This window comes from Poeciliopsis prolifica, unplaced genomic scaffold (genome assembly GCF_027474105.1).
Source record: "Poeciliopsis prolifica strain line A6 unplaced genomic scaffold, Auburn_PproV2 SCAFFOLD028, whole genome shotgun sequence".
In the NCBI taxonomy this organism is placed as follows: Eukaryota; Metazoa; Chordata; class Actinopteri; order Cyprinodontiformes; family Poeciliidae; genus Poeciliopsis; species Poeciliopsis prolifica.
The window spans coordinates 5,148,150-5,174,698 of NW_026562403.1; the positions used below are offsets into that span (position 1 = coordinate 5,148,150).

The 26,549-nt window shown below is 36.1% G+C and overlaps 1 protein-coding gene across 1 annotated transcript; it reads right to left on the reverse strand.

The window, feature by feature from the left end:
- Positions 1 to 12,683: 12,683 nt before the first annotated feature.
- On the reverse strand, positions 12,684 to 25,223 carry si:ch211-225b11.1 (uncharacterized protein LOC561694 homolog). Its single transcript, XM_055049334.1, has 13 exons — positions 24,801 to 25,223; positions 22,856 to 22,990; positions 19,686 to 19,896; positions 19,320 to 19,452; positions 18,949 to 19,083; positions 18,417 to 18,499; positions 17,446 to 17,612; positions 16,436 to 16,548; positions 15,445 to 15,585; positions 15,240 to 15,339; positions 14,886 to 14,986; positions 14,648 to 14,815; positions 12,684 to 14,434 (listed from the first exon to the last, which is right to left on the reverse strand). Exons 1-13 carry the CDS (start codon positions 24,988 to 24,990, stop codon positions 14,321 to 14,323), a joined length of 1,791 nt encoding a protein of 596 aa, XP_054905309.1. The 5' UTR covers positions 24,991 to 25,223; the 3' UTR covers positions 12,684 to 14,320.
- Positions 25,224 to 26,549: the final 1,326 nt, after the last annotated feature.

Genomic DNA, 26,549 nt, shown 5'->3' on the forward strand with positions numbered 1-26,549 from the left:
TGCGATGATTAATGTGGCAAGTTCAGGCAAAAAAGGCTAACACTTACCGAACAGAATATAGAATAGAATAGAACAGAGTCCCAGTGTGTTTTTCTCTAAATCAAGAATAGTAAAGATTTGTTAACAGGTAAAATAGACACGTAAACATGCATTTAAGAAGTAAATGTTTACAAATTCAGAAGCAAGAAGCTGAAAGAATATCTTTTCTGATAGTATTATAGAGAGGTTAGGTCTTGTATGATCCATTTAATCTTTTAGTCCTGTGAGAATTGAGCAAGTATAGATTGTTTGTTGGTAAGCAATATCTCAAGTTGTGCTTCTACATCAGGGGTGTTAACATCCAGTCCTCGAGGGCCGGTGTCCTGCAACTTTTAGACGGGCCTCTGCTGCACCACACCTGAATAGAATAATTAGCTCATTAACAAGGCTATGGAGAACTGATCTACACAAGGAGGAGGTAATTAAGCCGTTTCATTCCTGTTTTACCTGTGCCACATCAAAAAACTGCAGGACAGTGGCCCTCAAGGACTGGAGTTTGACACCCCTGTTCTACATGAATTTCTTATTTTCATGTACTAAAGTTTCATGATTCTAATGTTTCACAAGCAACTGAACACAGAACAACGTGTGTCTAAAGATTTGATCCTTTCAGACATATTTTTCACTACAAGTTCTTCTCTTCACGTTGAAATAATCTGCTGCTTCTTGATCAGATTTCAATCATTCCTCTATTTTTTTTCTTTTGCCATTTGTATCTTTTGCTACCTTCAGAGCTGCTTGTCTCTTTTCTTCTTGGACATAATGTTATAATCCTGGTCTGTCAATTCATATAGTATCCAGCAGGGATTTCCCAATGATAATAAAGTTTTGAAGTGCTAACATTGTAATAGTTTTGCTCTCTTCTTTGCATCTCAATCAACCAATGAGTCAATATCAGATGTTTGAATGCTCAAAAAATCTTATGGCCAAAAGGAAGCATGCAAGTATAAAAACAAAAAAGAGCAAAAAACACTGTAAACTTTCAACATAAGACAGAAAGGCAAATTAACAACATAAGAAAAATTATACTGTACAGCATTAAATTAGCATGTTCAAATGAAGTAATTGTTTAACTGAGTTGGATAATTTGAAGAATAAAAGAAAATATAACATGTGCATGTATATTTAAGCATAACATAACATCAGAAATATAAAAAAGAAAAAAAAATATTTGAAAAGGCATTTTTAGTGCAGCAATCTGAGGCTACATGCAGAAATGAAATGATGTAAATGTCAAAAACCTTCATGACATGAGGTTTTTCAATATAAACTAATCATATTCAAGCTCACCCTTTCGGTCACGTCGAGATTCACTCAGTTGGTTTTCAGTTTTTCCTGCTTGGCTCTCTGATTTTAATCCTTTATGCATCGTTCCTCTCAAACCCACCTCCAGATGTTTAGTCATGTGTGGCTCTGTTGTACACGGGATTTCTGCTTAAACCGGGATGATCATCCGCTCTGTTTAACAGCAGTGTTTAGTGTGTAAACCATGCTGAGACAGTTTTATTACATTGTTTCTTACCAATTCTGCTGTTTAAACATACATTTGTTCAAAGCCTTGCTATCTATACTCACCTGGATTTAGCCCTGTACTTTGACTGGGCCATTCTGCATGGATCTGCTTTGATGTAAGAAATTTTATTGTAGCTCTTGCTTTATGGGGTTGCAGTCCTTATAGTGGTGGAACCTGCACTTTAGTCTGAAGTCTTTTGCAGTATGTTTTATACTGAGGCTTTTCGCTATCCATCATTCTTATCATTCTCTGCTGATGAGAACCGTCCCAATAGCATGATGCTTCCAACATTTTTCCTTCAGGGATAATGTTCTCTCGCTGATGATCAGGGTTGTTTGCTGTGTGACCTCTACCCATCCTTCAATGAACTGTAAATAGGACTTTTTATGTCTTTTTGTCAGCAGTGACTTTTGCCTCCACTGATAGTTCACCTATCACTTCAGCGTTAAAATTGGGCTCTGAGGTGTTTCCCTGATATATAGACTTCATGGTTTGTCAAGTTAGTTTGGCAGCCACCTCTTGTTGTGTTAAAAGTTATACCAGTCCTGGAGGGCCACTGTCCTGCAGTTTTTCGATGTGCCACAGGTACAAAACATAGGAATGAAATGGCTTAATTACCTCCTCCTTGTGTAGATCAGTTCTCCAGAGCCTTGCTAATGAGCTAATTATTCTATTCAGGTGCAGCAGAGGCACATCTAAAAGTTGCAGGACACCGGCTCTCGAGGACTGGATGTTAACACCCCTGATCTAAACCCTCCACAGAACAGCTGGATTTATACTGAGATTAAATTATATTTGGATGGACTCCATTAGTGGATGTTATTTAGGGGCATTAGGATAAGGACGGTTGAAACAAATACACTCCACACTTTTAACATTTTTATTTGTACTTTCTACAAAATTATCTTTTGTAGAAAGTATTGTTTCCTCCTTGTTCCACTTCACATTTATGTGCTACATTGAGTCGATCAAATCACATGAAAACTCAACCAGACACATTAAAGTCTGTGGTAATAATGCCAAACACTTCAAGCGGTATAAATACTGTTTTCCAGGGCAGTGTTTTTCTCTTTGCATTACCTCCAGTTATTTGGAGAAGCTACTCAGTTATTAAAAGTTTTTTGCTGGCTTGTCCTTGAGGCATAACACGCTGACTCAACATCGATGACTCCTCATACTTCAGCAGCATCAATTCATGGGCTGCTGTCGCCAGCAGCACTGTCAGATACAATTATCTCCTCTACATGGTGACTCAGCTGCACACTTCTACTTTTAAAATCACCAGCAAGCAGCAGTGATATTACTCACGCTGAATCAGGTAGGGAGAGTGCGGGACGGTGGCCAAAAACACACTGAAGAGCCCACTCCGAAATTTGAGCGTGGTTAAATTGGATTTTGCTGCATCGATCTGGTAAACAATTCAACCGAACGTTACAAAAGGATTCACAATCCCTCTTCTATTTTTCACATGCTATTAAATGATAAACAGACATACAAGAGGTCACAAATCACGCAGTGAAAGTGAGGAAGCTAAAGGCAGTTCTCGCAGCAAGCATGCTCTGTGAGTTTGGCTTTCATGTAGCTCACTGGTTTATCTCGCCCTCAAAAGCAGAGCACAGAACTAAATAGAGGATAATGGGCTCGTTGTGTAAAATCTCTTCTCTCTCGTGGGGATACGTTGGCGGTGAACTGAAACGGGGGAGCATTAAAAAAACACACATTCTGACCATGTTTTCTTATTTCTACATCCTTCAAACAGATCTGAGCCAAGAGAGCAAGAAGTAAACAAGTGTGCAGTGATATTAATGTCTTTGTTTCCTTCATGATGAAGTCAAATATTTATTAATACAAAACAACAACACACATCTCAAGGAAGAAATAGCTTTTTCAAATATTTATGTGGGCTTAGACTCTCAATGTGAAGTTCTTGTGAAAGTTCCCATGAGTCCCGTCTCACTCCCTGTGCCAAAACAAAGAGCATCGAGAGAAACACAAGGCAGCTACAGTTTGGAAAATATTTTAAAGTCGGTAATTTTCATTTGTAATAAGTATGCAAAACCTTTCTCACATAGCTTTCTAACTCGAGACAAAGAGAAGAAGAGTTTCTGTTAGCCAACCCAGCAAACAGAGATCTCATACTGATTACAAAAGTCAACCTCGTCTGCTCTGAAAGGCTTTCAGTTTCAGGATTATTCATAAACGCTTCAATAGGAGAAACCAGTGGCAAAGTCAGACCAACCACTGTGTTGGTTTCAAGGGGGTTTCGAGTGACTAAAACTGAATGTCGGTATGATCTCCAGCATGCGGGAGTCAGCGAACTATCAAGACTGTAGCTAGAGCACATCATGTTGGTAATATTAGCCATGGATAATAAATGTAATCACATGTAATTTAACCCTGCTGAAAAATGCAAGGGAAATTAACTAACAATCATAATGTTTTTTTAAAATTTAATTGAAAAGCATGTTTTGGAGAATAACAAATTAGAAAACCCTTACATTTATTCCCACTATAAATGATCTAAGACATTATACAGGTGTATCACATCAGGTTAACGTGTAGAGAATGGGAACTAGAGAAGAATTGTACCACATATTGCTTGAGGAAAATGTATCAAAATCTGTAGAAAAACTACAGACTACGGAACCTAAACAGAGGTCTCACTGAACTAATTTCAACCAATGAGGGGTTATATTGATGTGATTTATTCCTCAGTGCTGAAACACATTTTTGTACGTTTCTGGAAATAAGTGAAATAAGGCTAATTGTTGTTTAGATTTAATTCAACTGCTTCCCACAGACGAATAAAACAAGTACAGACCTCCAAATGAAAACATTTCTGTTAAAATAACTGAATATCTTGTGAGATTGCTCTTTTACAGTAAAAACATTATGTTTGAAGAAAACACTTGAATCCAAACATGATACAGAAAGAGCATATCTGGGAGACCAAAGTGCAGAAGGGGATTGTTTTTTTTGGATAATAATGTGAAGCAGCTGCCTCTTGAAAGTTTTCCCTTGTGCAGAAAAACAGAATCAAGTCTTGGCTCTTCTTAAGCTCTGACCTAAATAAAACACACCTCCAGGAATCTGATGAAGGGAAACTTTACTGGGTAAAATCTGCAAGAAGTCTTTCACCCACCTGTCATGAAAACTTGCTAATCTACCGTGCCTGTTGTGCTGTAATGTGTGGAGACAGATTTCAACTCAGGAAGTGGCTTATAGTTTGATTGTTTTTATAAAAATTAAAGGTCAAGAAAAACTGGAGGGAGAAAATTGCTGCAGAGGAGAGAAAAAAAGAGGAGAAGCTTTCAGAAGGGTCTGTAAAGATTGTATAAGCAGCTGGTGAGGAGGCAGAATGAGCTTCAAAAAGATCAGCTAACGTTTGGTAGTGAAGGTAAGATAGGATGAGTGCAGAATGTAAACCATTTCAATGGTGGATTAAAGGCGGCGAGGTCCATGTAAGAGGCTCAAGGCAGCAAGATTCGATGTAAGCAATCGTTTTTGTCTTTCTGAGCTGCAGTGGTATCTATGAATGTTGCAAGCCGTGGCCTTTTTGTTTTGATTGCCACTGAGATGCTGTAAGTTACTGTGCATTTGCAGGTGGCGAATTTGCTTATCCAAATATGTGGCTGTATGTTCTGGGTTGGCTACCGGCTGCAGTCTCCAAGATGAAGCTTCCTTGTAGGTCAACCCTCTGTCAGCTGCTGTCTTGTCTGAAGAAGTTACATCATTTACCTCTGTGATGTGACCCGTGATTTCACATCACCTTCTTGCTTCTTTGTTTGCTTCTTTGTTCTCATTAAATGGGGACAATGAAGAATTTGTAATTGCTTGCTTTTAGTAGAAAATGATTAATTAAAAATTATAACAGACAAGCGCAGTAAGAATCCAGTTTGCAGTTATGTGTGCTGGTGCCAATGCTGCGACTACAAAAGCTGGAGTCAAATTCAGATTCAGAGCATGTGGAAACTGTAGGTGCACTTTTTCTATTTAAAAAACAAACAAACAGCAAATTATCTGAAAACATGTGAAGAACCAGAACTGATCAAGAAAATAAACCAGTTTATTATTTAGGTTCATAAAAAAAATTAATTACCTGATCAACAGAATTGTGGGTAACAAGCACGTTTATGTGTATAGAAAAAAAAAATCAGCAGCACAAAATGATTAACTAATCTTCTATAAGACTATTGTCATTGTAATTTTCAGCTGTAATAGCTTTGTATATCAAATCTGTGTTGTTAGTTATTTCCTTCCTGGTGGCCTCGGGAACATATTGGTAATCCGTGATGGGAATACTAGTGACGTGTCTTCAATATGTGTGACATTCATCGATTATGTGCACACGTACAAACGCATGCTCTCTGGAATATTTTCCCATTGATCTTAAAACTGAAAAACCAGAATCAATAAATGTAGCTGCCGAGCAGCGTGTTTGACCTTTCAGCTAAAACACACTTGCCTCCCACTCAGCAGGAAGCATTTTGAATTCAGATGAAATTGCATAAGCCTTTTTTTCCAGCTTCATTTTTGACTAATTTGTCAAAAATACTTTGTACAGTTTTAAAAGTTGGATTCTGAGCTCTAGTCTAAAAATAAAGGGATCCAGTTCTTGGTTGATGTCTATTTCTGGATTGTCTCTCCAACTATCTCTGTTGTGGTGACTGAAAAAAACTCTTACGCTTCAAAAGTCTTTTCAAATTAATTATCTGCTGATTATTTGTTTATTTCATACATTTTTAGGATTTCTTAATATATGTAATGTATTTGGCCATTAAACTTGTGTAATTGGGGGTATAATAATATTGTTTCAGCTCTTACAACACAATCAGAAAACCATGGTCATTTTAGTCTTTTAGGTTCCTTTTCTCCTTTTTTAGGTATTTCTTTACTTCCTTGTGAAATGAGCTTTTGTGTTTGTTCTGCTTTTATGTTCTCTAAATATTTCTTTTATTTTAATTACATTCTTAATTTATTCTCTCTTTGTAGTTGTTTTTGTGTTGGCTTGGAGCCATTTTGCCATAATTTTTTATTTATTATCCAATTACTCTCTTTCTTTTTGGTCGGTGTGCCTCTAGGTTGTGGTTTTCATTATAAAAATCTCTTCAATTGAAGGTCACTTTCATTCTGCTGTGAGTTTCCCATTGACAAAATATCTGGTTTTCTGTTTCAGAGGAGGTGGATGGCAAAACTAGACCTCTGCGTACATAAACTGTTTTGCAAGTAATAAGAAATGCTGGTGAAAACAAAAGATACTTTATGAACATGAAGTATTTATTAAATTATTACTGTATTTGTCTCATCTTTCTCTGGTGAGTTTTGAACAGTGACTGCAATGAGCAATTTTTAAGTTTAAACACAGGATTTGTTTTGTCTCAGACTGAATGCTGAGGGCAGCATGTCATACTGAGAATATATTACATGAAACAAGTAACCTGGTGAAGGTAAAACATGTTTGAGTTCAAAGGAGAGACAGAAACTGAAGTTAAAGAATTGGAGCAAGATGCGTTGAGGTGGCACCAACCATCTATGAAACCTCATGACGGCTGCTGGTTTTAATAATTCAGCAGCTTCATTAAAAACCACCAAAGAAACATTTTGCATTATTCATAAGACTCATTAAATTTATTAGACATATGTATAAGTCATGACATTTTTCTTTTCAAAGGATTTGACTCAAAACTGGTACACAGAGGGAGCATTTAAGAAACTAAATGAGGTTTTATTGTCCATTTTACAGCAACAAAGCATGTTTGGCTGGGTCGACTGAGGCTGTGAAATCAACCATACACTCAAACTCACTATTCAGGGGGCGTTTCAATGTCGCCGCTGCAACACGAGACAGTGTTACTAAAGACCTGCATCTTTCACTTCCTCTAAAAAGATAATGATTCTTTTATTGAGTTTCATTTGATCCCTTTGACTCTGCTTCCTGTCACGTCTCATCAGATACATCTGAACCAAATGTTTCCAGCAGTTTTTTAAATTCTCAGCTCAGATCTGTCTCACACAGTGGTAAACCCCCCCACCCCGCACCCCCAAAAAACAGGTCTCATTCCGACCTGCATGAGTGCGTGATTATCCGTTTCATCAATACATAGGTCGGGAGAAACCTTAAATTAATAAGCAATAATAAACAACATTAGATATTAAAAGACTTGAGACCCATAAGAACCCATAAAATATCATTAATTGAGCACTTTCTCATTTTGAAAAGCACTGTGTGAAAACTGAAGCTTGCAGTAGTGTACAGTATATTATCATTAGATGCTATAGCTGTGGAGAGGTGAGTGACAAATCATGCCTCCCTGACTGGAAAACCAACAAATGGTTCTGGGTTTGGTGGTTCCCAGGACAAAAGCCTTTACCTGACTGTACTGTGTTGGGTGTAAAGTTTGGCACAGGGGGCTTGATGGTGTGGCGCTGTTTGGGTGTGTGTTTGCGTGACTCTGTGTTGCCCTGTGTAGAGTGGTCCGGGGAACCCATGATCTTTGGAGATCGACACCAGCCTCGTCGTGTCCCTACCAGGATAATCGGGTTTCTGATGAATGGATCATTGATAAATATATTTCCTCTGCAAGCAAGACTTGAAGACAAGTTTATTTTACCCATGCAACATTCAAAACATGCCAGAACAAACAAGGTAAGATGTTTTGTTTTGTGAATGAGATGCTGCTGATGGAAAATCGGGAGCTAAAAATCACGGCTCTTGGATCTTTGACATTTAAGAAGTTTAGTACATTTCAGTACTAATTTGAATAATCTTTACTGATTACGAATCCATTTGTTGATTTGAAGAAACACAATACTCGTAAGATGTCCACTAGCAATGTTTGAAATTGACTGGCAACACCTGTAGATTTACAATGAATAGTCCCCAAAGCAAAGTGGAAGTGAGTTCTTTGCTTATTGCAGAGCGGGAGAAAATAAATGTTGATTTTGAAGAAGCCGTCCAAAGGCAGCTCACTTATGTCACTACTCATTCTGAACATGCCCAGGAGATCTAACCCAATTCATGGCGCAATTTGTCTCACTGACATCCCATCATTTGCGTCTCTTTCTTCCATTGCCACCATAAATATGCTCAGATGACCTAAAAAAGAAGAGGATGGATGGTGCCTGCCATTTCATTTTTCCATGAGGACAGAACAGAATCAATAAGGATCAACAAGATTCAGCCATGTTAGTCTGACGCAAAACTGTGTTGATAAAAGTCTATTTAGCTGAGAAAGCTCATAATGCATTGTCTGGGGAGACGGTTTAAAATCCTCTTACTCATTAGTTGTAACTTCAGAAAAGCTCTAATTTTGTCAATTTTAATTAAATTATTTCAGCTTATAGTAAGGTACTTTATCCTGACTGACTACCAGGTTTCCCATTAAAGAGAAAAGTGTTGGCAAGAAAAAGATGAAAATAAAAAGAACTTAATTCCAGCAATCAGATTAGGATGAAACGGGATGCAAATTAATAGAGAAAGGGCAAACATTTAATGACCTTGTTACTTTTCCTGCTATCTAAAAAATACAGACAGATTCAACAGCTACAAAATCTCTGTGACCTAACAGTAGAAACACACAGTGTGCTGTATCTGCTGTGAAGTCTTTTCTAAGATAAAATACTTTTCCTAAATGTGTGCCAGCACTCATGACTTACATTCAGACTGTATTCTGCACCATTTAATGAACCTCTTCTGAATAAGAAAGAGTGCTGTTGGTATTTTTAGCCACCATTTCAGGATCCTCAAGGTCATATGTGGGGAAATGTCTCCTCTCTAGTGAAGTTTATGTAAATTGAGAGAGAAAGATGAAATGTTGTCATTTCATATTTAATATTTTTCTAAATCACTGATTTTTTTTTCTGCAGGTACATTGCCTTTCAAAAATATTTACATCCGTTTATTGTCAGGTTACAGGATTTTACGTGATAAACCAGTGTGACCTTTCAGTACCTAAATTATGCATCTCTGCAACTCCTGCATAGTCAATGAACCTCTTTTTTATGATTATTGCACTTCAGTCCTGTGAAGTCTAAGGCTGCATCTGTTTCAGATGACATGTTGAACATTGTGTTGTGCAAAGCTTAGTATTTTATTTTATAGCCTTGCTCTGTTTTAGACATCTCCAAAACATCATCACTGAACTTTGTGGTGCATTTCTTGGTCTTCATGAATGATCATTTGTTCACTTACCCCCAAAAAATACAAATAGAGAAAATAGAGGCATGTCGTAGTGATGAGAAGTTCAGGGGGCCCTGAATACTTTAGAGAGGAGTGTATAGATTAGAAGTTATAAATATGATATTTTGTCTGGAAAAAAGGCAGAACAGAAAGGGCAAAGAAAACTAAAAAGTGCTGCACTTGAAAGAGTATTTTGAAATAACTATTTTTGCATTGTCATTCAACTTACCTGCTGCAGGTTTCAGGAAGCATCTTCGCAAGAAATAAGTAAATTCTGGGAAAACTGGGTTATTTAATGCATATCTGTTGTTTTAGGCAAGAAATATAAAAAAATAAAATAAAAAAATAAAAAACTCGACACAAGTAAGATGTGATGTCTATATTCTAAACGGCAGAAGCAGGTGCTCTGGTACCAGCAAGAGATGAGCTTCATTCAGAAGCAGGCTTGTAATGCATGCACATCCTTAACAGTCTGAACGAAATGCTTGAAAAAAAAATCATCATTACAAAGGCAACTATGCCGTGAAGTGCACTGTTGCATTCAACCCTTGAAGCTCCTATCTGCATATGAATACTTTGCAAGATTTACTCATTTGCATTTGAAAGACTGAGAGAATGATCTTAAATAAACATAAATGCTTACTCAACCATACTGAACATCTAATTCTTATAGAAAGGATTATAAAGGATGCCTTTTACACTCACCGTGTACTTCATTAAATCCTGTGTTTATTATCGTTCTACTCTGCAGTGCAAAACTGCTGAGGCTTTCTCAAAAATGTTTTTCTATGCTTTTTAGGTTACCTTTTTTGACTTGTGAGTCATACTTCATTTTTGCTGATCAGATGAATCAGTCCTGACTGAGAGTTACGCAGTTAGATGCAAATCAAAGAAACCACAAAAGAGTGCAAATCTGTGATGAGTGCCACAAACGTGGAGAGGAAGAGATTTCAATGCAGCTCTGCAGTTGCAAAGAAAAGGAGTGAAGAGGAAGACAACAAACAAAAACTATCAAAAAGTCATCCACAAATCACAGTGGACTCTGATTTTTATCTGGTGCCTTAAAAGACGTCATACTTAAATTTTCACACGTAAAAAGATGACCTCATTTATTAGCACACGGCTTATGAATAAATAAATAAATAAAACTGATTCTAACTGCTTAAAATAGAAGGCAACTTGATTTCTTTTTTTTCTTGAAGATATTTTGTCAATGCTCTTAATTTTTAGATTGTGGGCTTTTAGGAGCTGGATAAATCTTTAAGGTGAGAGGTGAAACATAATCAAGAAACAAGAGAAGAAACTTGGTTGCCTTCTGGTTAGTGCCTGTCGTCGTCACGGCCTAGATAAGTGACACCAAGTAACTTATCTTCCTGAACTCAGAACCCTAGGAAACGTTCTTTAATTGCATTGATAGAACAACCATCGACATATCAGGAAAGGCAATAAATTGCAGGCACACAACGTTTTTAACCTCAGAAAGTGAGCAGCAAAAACATCCCAAAATCCTGAAACCTCCACATCCATGGTTTGCAGTTGATATGAGGTTTGCTGATTTTGGCACAAAAAACCTGTCGTGTTGTAATTCTGTCCAAAGAATTACAATATTCCCACATTCAAAGGTCAGACGAAAGTTTTTCCTAAATTCACCAGGCTTCTGATGCTGAGTTGAAACGATATCAAAAGGAAATGTGCTCACAAAGATCATGTAATGAAGTCATTTAGTGATCATAAAGCATTTCTATTTCATAGCCTCTTTTCTGCTTTTTACTCCAGTGCAGATGGATGACCACAGCAGCTGGAGGATGTTGTGTGAACCACCACAAGAATTACTTCTACACTGAAGAAAAAAAAACACAAACAAGCTCGATTTCTAATTTCATCCTCTGGCTTGCAGAGATAAATAGCTTCATACCACTCAACATGAAATAGATAGCAGCCTATATCTCCTCTTTCATTGCCCATCCGGGATCACAACCAACCTCCTCTCCTAGTCTGGTCATTAATTTACTTCCCCTTGGGCTCCACTGTCTACAGCTATTGATCACACAGCCCTCCCAGTGCTAATTTAATGCCTGTGATACGTTCTGTCATGGAGAAAGCAGGAAGGGAGTATTGATTAACGTACAGTTCTGCTGAGGGTACGACAGCAGCACTTTATGACAGGGAAGTAATTAACTCAGCTCTGATCTCCTGTGGTTGAAGGGTCCTTTTTTTCTGCAGTTCACTATGTAAACCATACAAAGAGATCACAATCTCACAGTCAACATTATCAGCATAGGTGCTGATAACAAGTCAGCGTGATTAAGCTTGCCCTGCACACACTTTAACCCTGAATATATTTGCAGTCGTCATGTCATTCTATACCCAGAGCAGCAAAGCCGTTCATGAGGAGTATAAATAATCAAGGTTTCTACTGCTGTTGAACTGAAGTCTTTAATAGGATATGGTAGCTATCCTTTACAGATATGGACCATCACAGTGAAGACTGAAATACAGCCGGTAAAACAGATTTTAATGGTTTTACTGTTAATGTATGGACGCCGTTGGGGTAAAAACCATTACTATGATTTGATTTATGTTGCTATGCTGCCACCTAGTGGCAATAAGGAAGGTAACACTAACATTTTGAGGTAAGAGGTCCATGAGATACTTGGGACGAGGAGGACAAAACAAACAAACAAAAAAAAAAACCCTAAACAGTCATTCATTAGTCTTAGAGGTAAATAAATACTTAAATGCTGGATTTTACTATTTTGGAGACTTGGATTAATTTAGTTTTTGTAGGTTTGTGACACTGTTTTTTTAGTAGATGACAACATACATAATGGCTGCTCAGGTATAGCTAATATCAAAAACCAGTGAAAGACATGTGAGGAGAAAGAAATTTACATGAGGCAATCACATCTTTCTTTTAAACCTTTATTTAAAAAGTATAAAAACTAGGTAATTTGTATTTTTATGACTGAATATAAGGAGAAGTGTAATTGAGACGAATGTTCACTTCTCACTTGAATAATGATATGCATTTCTCAAAGAACTACTTTTTGATCCAGATATCTCCAGCAGGACAAATGTTTTCCTTTATTAGTCAGCAACAGAAAAAGCCAGGAAGGTAAGTCAGAACCTCTTAGACAATTTTAAATTACATTATCATTCCTGCCATTTATATTTACTTCCTAAGGGTGAAAACTTACAGCTTCAGTGTTGACCAAAGTTTTTTCATTCATTCATAAATTACATGTCAACAATAGGAAATCTTGTCAAGTTCTTATCGCTTAATATGTTTAGATGTTAATAAACATGTTCAATAACTTCAACATTTAAATCAAAACATTCATTCAAATGAACAACATTTAATTTGATCACATAAACTTTACAAAGACAATTCATGTCTTTGTAACATCACACTTTTTAAAACAAGAATAAAATTGAAACTAAATGTTGCTAAGAGAAGCAACTTTGGACAAAATATAATGTCTAAATTAATCAGCTCCCAGTTAGATATCACATCAAATCTTCCCCAGCAGGTTAATCATCCATCTGGACTGATTGGTTTATTTATTCTTCTGTAAATGTGAAGGTGGGTCTCTTATAAGGGATTTTTTTTAAAGAAGTATTGATGAACAATGGAAATAAAGTCTAGTGTCTGCTACATATAGGCTCAGACATATTGTAAACAAATAATATCATTTTAATTATTTTCAGAATATTTTAATTAGCTTTTTGGTTTATGTTGTTCAATGAAATAACCAAAACTTGTTTAATGCAACATAAAAAAAAATCAACTAAGTCCTACTTACATGTAAATTAATTGAAATTTGATCTTGAATAGATCATTGCCTATGGCTAGAAAAATATGTTTATATTTGCATTTTTGATGCAACATAGTCTCTTAAAATTGGCCACAATTTTAAACAAATTCCTCTAAATTCTAATGATTTCCTTGCAAAGTTTTCAGAAATTGAAAGTGAGGCATTTTTTTTAAAAATGCTTTCAAAATGAACAGCACAGAGTAAAGAGTGACTTTTATACATCATGTAGGAACAACATAGAGCCTTTTTTACTCTGGTTGGTGGCAGGACTATATCTACTGTAACTGAGTCAGCATCTTGGCAGCAGAAAGTATTTATTCACAGAACAAACTGAGGTGAGATTAATTAAGTTTCAGTCAAAAAGGGTCCAACAAGTCGGTTTACTACCGACTTGTTGGACCCTTTGATCTAAATGTGTCATTACTGAAGCAGCTGTTGTGTTTCAGATTTACAAAAGCATAAATTGCCAATTCATTATGCACCACTAAGCTCAACAAGCACAACAGTCAAAAACTGCATTTACAAAGCATACAGAATAAGTTCTGTTTTTTACATAACATTAAGACTGAAAACAAATCACTGTTATTTGTCCCTCAGATGATGGATAAAATGAAAGGCTTTTACAGAAATTTTTTTAAAAACTTTCAAAAATTGACAGTTTGTTTAAAGTTATATTTTTCATAAAAATTACTCTTTGTAAAACCAGACAAAGACAAATATGTCTAAGCATCCCACAGGACTAATCATTTCACAGAGTTGGTTTCCACTCTCTGGTCACACAGATGATCTTAAAAGTTTTTCCAACACTGGTGTGTCTGCTTTCTGCTTTTTTGGATGAGGATCCGTGGCATCCAGGTCTATTGTAGGAGCCAAGGCGTTTTTAATTCTCTGAGGGTTAAAGGAGATGAAATAGAAACTATCTTTTAGAGAACTACCTCGGACAAATAGTCAGGTATCACTTCTCAGAGTTAATCACACATAAACTAGATTTTACCAAATGATCTCACACTAACAAGTCAACAACAGCCTGAATATAACAAGAACATTCAAATGTAACTAACAAAAATGATAAGAGGCTCAAAATAAATTGTATTTGCTCACCTGAAGAAGTGATCCTTTGCTGTTATAGATCTCATGAACAGCACAAAGGGGGATCCACACTATAGAGACCAGTGAAATGACCCACCCCACTAACTCAGCCCACAGTGGGTACATGTACTCTCCATAGCGAGGAGGCATGTACTGAACAATGCTGGTTACCAGGATGCTCTGTGTGGAAAACAAAGCCAGTCCTGAAGACTGAATTTCATAAGGATTTGTAGCCAAAAACAGGACTTACCAGTATCAGAAGGGGGCAGAAGAGCACCCAGCAGAGGCGGAAGAAGAGGCTCGGAGACTCGCCCCGCATCCTCTTGACCATCAGGGAGAGACGAGAGACTCCTGGCAGAAAGAAACTAAGAGTTGATGTATGAGGACACGGACCACCAGCTGTTAAACTACATATTAGGAGAATAAGTATGTGAGTCTGAATGAGAAAAACATGTAAAATGAGAAGACGTCCTTTAAATATCATCTAACCTTTAGCATGAAATGTGTCTGCCATTAAAATAAAACGTTTGCACTAAAGTCATTAATGGCATTGCAACAAGTTAGCGTTTTATTGTAAAAGGTTGAAGTAAATGTAAAACTTTACCAAAGATCCAGCATACAGCCACTACTTCAAAAAAAGCCAGGAATATGAGGGAAACCACACCAGTGCAGTGATCCATCAACTGGAACACGTAAATGCCTCCCTAGAGAAAAGGACAGTAAAGCTTAAGAAGCAAGTGTTATCAGCATTCCTCATCCTCAGATGTGTCTTCTCAGCTAAATATGAAGAAAGGGTATGTCTTTTTCACCTGAGTTACATGAGGGATTCCCAAAAGAAGCCCCACAAAACACACAACCAGAACAAGAAGCTCTTCTCTCTTCAGGTACCTAAGAACTTTGACTCCAAACTCGTCCTTCAAGAACGTCACGACCACCTCCACGTTGCCAAACTGCAGAAAACACCCGTTACTCACTCTGAGCCATAACACTATTACATTTGTGACAAGGATGTCCTCAGAAAATAGTGCCAGAGGAGCACATTTTAATTGGTGAAAGCTCAATGATAATCAGATCAAATAGTGCAAAAAAGTTTATTTTCTAATTCTTTAAATGGATCAAAACTCAGATCTTCTACCATTTTCAGTCCATAAAAACATCAACCAACACCAATGTTTTCTGCCATCTTTTAGGATGCCGCTGCTTTACATTTAAAATGGTTAGCTTCTGAAGTACCTTCATAACTATGGTAGCAGGAAACAAAAGTCTGCAAAAAGTGAAATATTTTTAATCCAGTTATTATGCATCCATGACTAAGTTTGTGCATGAAGATGATGTTGAACTACTGTAGATTTTGAAACCCCAACCTGAAGAGCATTTTATAGCCTGTTTATTTTTCCATTACCTTACCCACTCGCTTCTATGTTAAAGAACAAAACAAAGATAATACTTGGCAGGATGCTGAACCTCACATTACTTTTGAGCAGTGTGTGTGTGTAAGAGGAAAAGTGCAGGGTTTCTATCATGTCATTAAAATACTGTGAATGAATGTTTATAGAGCGTGCAAAATATCATAAATGATCAACAAAAGTAAAAACTACTGCTTAATAAATTCAGCCTAGTTACCATTTGTGTGTGCCATGAGAAGGATTATAACACAGAACTTAGATACACATGTGTGAATGCTTTCCAAATTATTTTAATAAATAAGACTATGATGACTCTAAAAGTTATAGATAAAAAAGAAAAAACAAACATTTTATGGCTTATAATTTTAAAAGGTGAAGAGATGCAGATGTTTACTTGACTGTCGAGACCAAGACACAGCAGCATGATGAAGAATAGTGGAGCCCAGATCTGATAGCCAGGCATAGTGGAGAGAACTTCAGGATACACAACAAACACCAAACCAGGACCTGAACCAGTCAAAAACAAAGTTTTTGTGAACTGTAGACAGAGAAAAACAACTGTAGCCTTCTATTAGCTGAACCACAATGTCCTTTTTGTATATTACCATCTTGTCAAAAAGTAGAAGGAAAAGACCACCGTGCAATTAACTTACTACTCACTCATATTTTGTCATGTTACAAACACAAACTTTAATGTTTCTTATGCAACAAAAACTTTCTTATTTATTCAGTAGAAGAAAAATATATATATATATATATCTTGTTTTCAAAATTGTGTGTATTCATCCACTTTAAGTCAGTGCTCGAGCCTTAAATGCATTTACAGCTGCAAGTCTTGTGTGATCCGTCACCACAAACTCTGCATATTTGGAGAATGAAATAGTTGCCCACTCTTTTTTACAAATTGGCTCAACCTCTTACTGCCTGGATGGGAAGCATCTGCAAAACATTTATCAAGTCTTTCCACATATTCTTAATTGGAGTTAGGCCTGAACCTAACTTGAAAACAAGCACAACCCATCTCCCACACTATTTTTTATTGCACCCGAACTAGCTGAAAACACCGACAATCCCTCAAATTTTATAGAACTCCCCAAAGAAAGCATTGATTAATAACTGTTTGTACTGAGTACTACTGAGTAAGGGTGAAGTTAAAATTAAAAATCTCTTTTCGTAAAAGTATAGATTTAAATGAAAAGGTACTGGTCTTTTAGCTACTTTTTAAAGTTTCTGTCAAGTTGATCCAGTGGAAACAAATGGTAACAACTATTCCAAGTAAAATGAGAAACATCTTGTATCTTTAAAGAATGTTTAGCAAAATAAAACCATTCACTCTAAAGTCAAATTTAGTCTTTTCAAAGAAGTCAGTACACTACAGGGTACTCTTCTTGACTCGGTTCTTACCATCTGTAGCTATGTTGTCCACTGGTAGATTGTGTTTAAAAGACATGTAGCCAATAGCTGAGAAGATTACAAGGCCAGCCAGGATACTGGTGAAGGAATTGACTAATGATATTATTAACACATCCCTGCAAAACAACAAATTAAATTTTGCAGTCCACTGATAGAACCTGAAACATGATATGATTGTCACAACTGATTATCAATACAACTGGTTTAATGCATGCTCTGTGCTGGTAATGGATGTTATTGTTTGACTAACAATGAACTATAAAACATCCTCTAAAACATATATGGATGAAAAACACTTGACATTGAAAATTAGCTACTCTGTGGTATCTGCACCATTCAGAAATCCAATAAATCTGAGCTGTTTCCTAAAGTTTAAGATTAGAAACTACTACGGAAACTGTTTATGTGTATCAATGGTCTATATTTAACCTAAATGTAAATACTTATGGGTAAGTACATGAGATCTTTCAGGAACTTCGTAGTCCAAAATATGAGCAAAATCTTTGGTCACAGTACTTTGGTTCTCTTTATTTATATAATCATTTATTTTTGTTTTGTTTGCAGTTCTGATTTATTTAAGGTTTTTTACACTTAAAGAACTTAACAATAAAATAAAAAATTTTTTGTACTTAAGTCTTTATGTGTAAGGAACATAAAGATGCTAGTCTGAGAAAAAATTTAATATTTTTTCTCAGGCTAATTATTTTATAATTAGGGAAAGGCCCTAATTAATTTAATGTAATTAGTGTTTATCATTTGTGCTATTTTCTGTACATAAATAACAGTACATTATTTACACTATTCCCTAACCAGTGAATAGTCATTATGAGGACAAATTTGCTCTCTTTCTTAGAAAAAACCCACTGAACATGTTGGTGGTACATCATGCATACAACAAAGCTTTTATTTGCTAAATACAGTAAAAACAAACAAAAAATAAGTCATATTATGATTATATGAACTTGTTGTAGCTAGCCATTGAAATCATGCAGCCGAAGGCAACTCCCAGTGAGTTAAACACCTGGGCAGCTGCATTGACCCAAACCTACAACACAGACAGAAGAAAACAACAGAGTTATATGTTTTTATTTGATTTAGCTTTACTTTCCTTTGCTTTATTTCTTTATGTTCACAGAGTCATATTTCAAAACAACAACACAGAGATTAAACGCACTTAATAAATATTGCTCTTACTGCCACAGCAAGTCAAATCTGCTCAAAATGTTTCATTTTACAAACAAAAACAACACAAAAAAACACCAAAAGGGGGATTTTGGATAATTTGATTTTAGACTGCAACCAATTAAAGGTATGTGTTGTTTACCTTTTGTATTTTTGACATCCTGATGTTTGCTAAATTTTGAACAGAATTAGTCTAATAAGAAATCACTCAAAAAGAAATGGAGACATGTTAAATGTCTGACTTATCCACAAAACATGGTTATAAACTCTAACAATATCTGTTAGTTGTTGCTTCGTTGCCCTCAGTCTCACCTTGATTTCAAACAGTTTGCTCCAAACAGGTGTTATAAAATAAAGGATACCCTCCTTTGCTCCGGGCAGCTGGACATTATTGATAAGCAGGGCGAACAAGATAAAGTAAGGAAAGACAGCAGTGAAATACACCACCTATGTGGCACAAAAAAGAAAAAAACAACATTGTTGAGTTTGGAAGACTCCATGTTCAGAAGGTTAAACTTGTGGATGCCAGCTTTGTAAGTCATGTTACCATCATTGCCTGATATTTAATGTGATTTATGATACATGAAAGAGTGACGTAAACTGACAGAAGAGATATATAAGAAGGGAAATAAAATTTCACAGCACTATGCATGTAAACTGGGTGAAAAAAAAATGACTCAAACCTTGCCTGTGGATTTGACTCCTTTAAATATGCATAAATAAATGATGATCCATGAGAGAAGAAGACAGCCAAATGCTTCCCACTGTAGGCCACCAGCTTCTTCAATCCCACTGGTCTTCCCTAAAAGTTTGTGACTGGGGGTGCGGAGAAATTAAAAAGGACATTAATATTTCTACATCTACATCTCTTCCTTTTCCTTCCTGAGCAACAACAGATGAGGTTGATCTTTGCACATAAAGAATGTGACATGCTTATGTTTATAGGTGACACAAGAGTAGAAATTATTTAAAACTTAAAATTACATAATTTGAGTAAGTGCTTGTAAATTAAATGTAATTGGAGCAGGAAAAAACTTTAGGCTTCTCACTCAAAGAACTGCTGGCTTGAAGACTGCAGATGGGTGGCATTGCCAGGAAAACCGCTGGAACAGTTTCCAACGACATTCCAAGTGTTGTTGCAAGACGACCAGGGGAGAGTTCCTCTGAATGAGTTGAACAAGTAGAAAAAGGCCCAGCCCATGAGCACATTGTAGAATGTGCAAAAGACAAAGGAGATTACAACTGTGGCCAGACCTACACCTGTGGAATGACATTTGGAGGAACAGGTGGCAAAGTAAGGCAGGATTCAGGACAAGTCGTGCAATACGTGCTGAAGAGGTTAAACATTTCACCAGAAGCATTACTTATTATTGTCATCCTATGAAAAACGTACTTTCTGGAGGTTGTTGAATATAACAGCAAGAGGGGATCAAAGTTCTGCAATAGCTGTAAGTTATTTAATATGTAAACCATTGTTGTTCCAGTCCTGAGTGGGTCAGGTTTCAGACTGCATAAACTGAGCAGTGATCCTGCAGAAAAATGTCCCTCACCAACAAAATGTAGCTAAACTTAACATCCAGGGGAAAAATTAGGATGCCCCATTAAACATTCAGTGCTGTTTTTATATCAGTGTCCAATCTTATTTTTTATCTTTGGAAAAGAACATGAATAAATTAATAATTCTACCTAAAAGAAATAAATAATTTTTTTAAAACATTTTTACTCATTAAAGAAAAGTGTTTTCCAGCTAAAAGAATATGTTAAGATAGCCAACCCTTGCATAGCCATTCTCACTCCATTTGAATGAAAAAAAAAAAACTTTCTTAATATGCTGCATAAATTTATCAGCTATTCTCTAACACTGTTCTGAAGAAAGCTTATCCCAGTTATTGTTCAGCACTCATCTTTATACATTTGGCTCCACATTTTTCTCATTCATCTTTTAATCCACTGTATTCATGGTGGATTACATGATCTTTCTAATTTACTACATTTTACAGGAAAGTTCAAAAAGCATTTCCTTTAGTTTCTGTATGGCTCAAAACTTGATTTTTTTTTAAAGATTGCTAAACTGGATATTGATGTTAAATATACAAGTTTCAAGAAATGTAGTGAAAGACAAAGTCAGTTTTTAGTGGTTTCAGTCAAATTGCAATTTGTTCCTTTGACTTGTTCACATCACTGTGGTGGGCTACAGTCTTAATAATACTCTTGATTCAGCCCTGGGTTGATGTTTAAAGGGACAAGTATGACAGAAATAGATGACAGGAATCAATCACAGAATAACTATTATATTAATTAGTTACTCAGCTGCTATGGTTTAATGTTTCTCTTAAGAGAGACAGTGTGTGCAGAAAGATTTTTCTAGATTTTGCAAAATATTAGATGTGTGCCGATCGATTAGCCACTGATCATAATCGGCTGATTTCCTTAAAAACATGTATGATCTGTGATCACAGATCACGGTCTCCTGTTGCTGATCACCGAAACCGATCACATTTATCTCACTTCGAAATTAATCAATGCACATCACTCATTATCCATAGCTGCATGTTGGGCTAACACATTAAAATACCAATAAATACAGTAAAACTTATAAGAGTAAAATAAGTATAGTCCCTCAGTACCTTGAGCTGTGTTTAAAACAGAAGAATGAAAATGAGTGGCACAATTAAATCATTGACAAGGGCAGATAGGAAACAAGCTACCTGCTTTTGGCCCTTGTTTAGCACAGAGCAATGATCAGGAAGAAACGAGCAATAAATCAAGTGAAGGATCCAAATGTTTTGACCGGGTAGATTATCTCTGTTTCACAAGAAAACTTTGGAGAAAAAATCTCATGTTAGAACAAGACAGATATCATTTTTATAGTCACAGTGTAATCTGTAATCGATAGTAATCTGTGTGCTGGTTTGATGCAAGGTAATGCGTCATAAATAAGGCATGTGTGAATTTTTACGTTCAGCAACAAATCATATTTGAAGTTTAGAAAAAATTTCAGATTAAAAGGAAATTTATCTAAAAAAAAAAGCTAGTTTTTTTTCATTAAATTTGGATTGATGATCCACACATTGATCTTAGCAATTAGTGTTAAGCTTCATAATGAACTGACTTTTTTTTAAAATTCACAATTAAAAATATTCCTGTTAACAAGCTCTCATCTATCAACAATAAGAAGTTGTCAAAGTGAAAAAAAAAGGATATTTACAAGCTTAATAAATGTTGAATACAATTATTTGTGTAAAACATAAAGGAATAGATCATTTATAGCTCTACGTAGAATTTTCTTTTTATATGGCTATGGTGATTTTCCATTGATGTCAGTGAACATAAAGACACAACCTACATATAGCAATATCTCAATATTTATTTAGCCTTTTCACAGAAAGAGTGAGGATTTGACAGATGAATGAAATCCATTCATTGCACATGCATAGAAAAACTTGGAACCAGTCGAACAAAAACTGATTTATGACCAAACTGAATACACTTTTATGTTAAAAAGAAGGTTTGAAAAGGGTGCAGATCATTAATGGAGTAAAAGTGTAGGATGTATTTGTCCTCTGGCACAAAAACTCATCCTATTGAAAAAAAACATGATCTACTCTACTTTTTTGTGTGATCCATTGCGACGTGTTTGTTTTTCTCATTCATGGGTGACTTCATTCTGGGTACAGAGCACGTACAAGCAATCTTGCTTTACATTTTCTTTGAATCCGCCTTGGTGACTCATTGCTCACCAAATATATTTCAACGGTGACTCAAATCTTGCCTGCTTTTCCATGTTCACTGGCCCTGGAAATGTAGATAACTTTTTCTATAATATTTAGCAGATTATTTAGCCCATAACCTCAACTCAAATTCAGGGATTGATCATGATCAAGAACATTGGCATGAATTTGAGCCTTTTTTCTGTGGAGGGAAAAAAATCTATATAATACAAAAGTTTCAGCTTTTGAATGGAATTACTTTTTTCCACTTATTCTAACTTATTGCAATGCAATAAAACATTATAAAGGGTTAACATTTTGAGCACAAATTTGAATGTGAACCTAGAAGATATTTATCAAATTTCTAAATTAATCAATCCCACCAAGTACTTATATGCTTTTTACATGCAAAGTCCAAGTTTTCTTCATTTTCATGTGTGAATGCAAAGACTCCGATCAGAGGTTTATCTTCACCAGAACAAGCCTCTGTCAGTGAGAGGGACACTTACCTTTAGAGAGGGGGCAGATCTTGGCGAATGCATGCACTGGCCCTAAACGAGTAAACTGGCCAACAGCAAACTCCATGAAGAGCAGGGGAATGCCGCAAAGGAAAACCATGACCAGGTAGGGGATGATGAAGGCACCTGAAGCAAAAGGTTACGAAATATTAATATTGTGACCGTCCTAAAATAATGGCCTATGTCTTTTTTGTCAAAAGTGACTGTTAAAAAAAAGAGGAATAAAAAATCCACACCATTGTTTTTTTTTTTGTTTTTTTTTACCAAAATATTAATTTAGAAAAATAACTATTATTTTTGGAAGGCGACAGTTTAAATATGTGAATAATTACTAAATAGGGCTGATTTCTAGAAAACAGTTGCAGGAAAATGTTTGAGGAGATTTAAGTGGAACATTTTCTCAGAGTAAAAATGTAAGTTCAGAATTTACTAGATCATCCCTAAAGATAACTAGACAACAGTTTTTTGTGGTTTGTCAAACCACCTGCAAAGTTTCAGGTTTTCACACAGTGAAATGTGCTCAATATAATTAACTGTCTGTGAAATTAACCTGCAGAAAAATCATGACTCATGGAGGACTGCTAAACCCCAATTCCACCTGCAATGAATTCAGCTTAAAACCACATAAAAAATTACATAATGATGGTTTGGCCTTCACATGTTGAGACTTCAGACTTTTGTTTTGTGATGAATGATGACAAATCATCTTCTGACAAACTTAATCTTTAGTGGATTACATACCACGATGCGAATGGCTTTAGCTGGAAGAGGTTCCACTCAGTTCAGAGTAAAATTTTCCACTACTGTGTGACTTACAAGTTGTAAATATCTTTCTGGTTTTCTCTGACTCCCTCTCAGGGATATTTAACTGAAAAATAACATAATTTGTTCAGTGATGGCACACAAATCATTTGTTTTCTTGTCTGATTACAATAAACTAGCAAAGTAAAAATGTATCTTTCTTTTTAAGGAAACTTTTGAGATTGTGCAAATTTTTTTCTATTTCCATTTAAAACCACAATCAATTTAATAGACACAATAAAGACGTGTGTTTATTTTTTCCACTGCAATGACAGTCAATGAACATTAGGCTGCTTATTTAGTTCAGATTTTCTTTAGAAGTGTGTGGACAAATTTGTTCATTGATTTATATTCATTGTTTATTTTGATGGTTCCTGCCCTAGTTTCTCTCTCAGCCTGATTCAGACACATTAGCATCCTTTTATAACTTGCAGAACAGATTATTTGGTTGCTCTCATTTCTGGTCTACCTAAAGAGGCAGCTGCTTCAAACCTCTCCTGCTAGAATGTCAACCAGGACCCAAATAAGTATTTTATACAACTCTGTTTTTAAAATGTCTGCATTGGCCACCAGTGGATTTTATTGGTGATTTTCTTACTGGTATTTCTAATCCCTAAATATCTAAACCCAACCCATTGATCAGATTTTCTCCTAATGGAAAGTGGAACAGCCTTCCTGAAACCCACAGGACAGCTAAGCGTTTACGTTTTTAATGGCAAACAAAAACCCATCTATTCAGGATGGTTTTAGTTGCGGTTCATAGCTATTTTTAATAGGTTACCTTACAGTTTATATCAGCAGTGGTATTTTTGTTGGTGAACTTGGCATGAACTTTAATATGTTTTAAGAATATTGTTCTTAAAACACTTTTTTAGATTTTAGTGCTATTTATATTTGTCACTTGTCTTCAGGGTTTTTTTTATTCATGTTATTTAATCATTTTATCTTTTGCATGATGCAATATATACATATGAAGTATCATCAGTGTTTTCTACATGATTGCATTTGCAAAGTTTAACATTCTGTACAATTGATCTATTGATCTCACTTTGATCCATTGATCCATTGATCTCACTTTGAGTTGATCATTGTTTCATTCATGATTGCAGCGGTACGCGCCATCTGACAGTCTCACCTCCGCCGCTGTTGTAACACAGATAAGGAAACCTCCAGACGTTTCCCAGTCCCACTGCGTATCCCACAGTGGCCAGGATGAAGTCCAGCTGTCCACTCCACGTGGGTCTCTGAGCTCCTGCATCCACAGGACCGTCGGTCCTGGCTTTGGCACCTGACAGTGGCTTTGAGTTTTCCTCTGCGAGCTCCATTGCAGCTGGAAGAGATGAACTAAAATCTAACGTGTCTTTGGGATTGTAAACAAACTGCGCTCTCCAATAAACGCTCCAAAGCTCTGATGTTTGATTCAAATTCGGCTTATGTGAGATCGTGTACACCCAAAGAACCTCTTAAGATCAGAGAAGCAGAAAGTCAGTTAGTTACTTTCCTGAATTTAGTGTTTTATCTGAACAGAGCTGTTTTGAAAGGCAGGGGGGGCAGAAAATGTCCGTGTCAACCTGACCGCCGGGTATGATTCCCCTTTCGCTCAGCCCACTGTTATGCAACGACCAGTGGCGTCCTTAACCAAACCGTCTGCACAGGTCTGTGAATCTGCATGCAACGAGAAGTGCATAAGGCACGCCTTTCATTCAAAAAAAAAAAAAAAAAAAAACTGCCCAGGTTGCAGCGTTACATGACCCAGCCAGGTGTTACCTTATATATGTTACATATATAACCTTCAGATTATGTAACTCTGGAGGCGATGTTGAGAAACTACAATACAAGTGATCACGTATTTTGACGAGAACGCCACCTTATCTATACTAAACAATAAAAGCCCCTCCGTCATTAAATTGACTCTTTCACTTTATGCCCATTACACACAGTCTGAATTGATCATCCCAGAATTTACACAGACAGCATTATGCACTATTACACAACCAGGTCAAAAGTACAGTTAAGTTACACATTAATGTATATAGTGATAGAAACGAGTACAAGACAATGAATAGCCTACATCTGCATCACAGTGCTCTTTGCAGTTCTAATTTATTTATAGTGTTGTGCACGCAAGGTACAAACTCATTTACAACAAATAAGTTTGCTTAACAACAAATGTGCTTATCTCTAAAACAATGTCATCAGCAAAAAACTCAGGTTCACCTCAGAACTGTTCAATTTGGAGACATTTTCAGCAAAGAATTATATGGAAATGAATAACATTTGCTTCACAACATTTGTGTCTGTACTGACTGAAGGAATTAAATGAGGAGTTTTAGTTTTAAGGACAATGATTTAATGTGCATAATATAGCCGACTTCAGTTTTCCCACCAGGTTTAGTTTAAGTGAATTTTCGTCCTGACTATGGCCATAGGAATTGAAATTAAAACTGTGGTTCTTCTGCATTTCATAAGAGGGTGACATTGTTTTTTAATTTCGCCCATAACAATTTAAGTCCTTATTCAAAAACTATTTTTGCTCATTCTATAAACCTACACATATTTTATCTATAAAAAAATGTAGAAATCTTTCGGGGTGCACATATTTTTCCCAGCTCTGCATGCATGCAAAAATTCAGTTGCTGAGATTCCATAACATTAGAGGACTTATGTTAATGCAAATATTTATCTGGTAAAAACAACCACACAGATATACTCAGGCCTTCAGTCACTTTTGAATACCTACTAAAGATAATATGTGCGATGAAACAGTAGAATCCAAAGAAAGTCTGCATGTGCTTCTAATAAGCTGATAACTAAAGTACTGCTGATAAAGTCATGGTTGTCAGAGACGAGGTGCAGACAGTCGCTTGAATGACGCACTATAAAG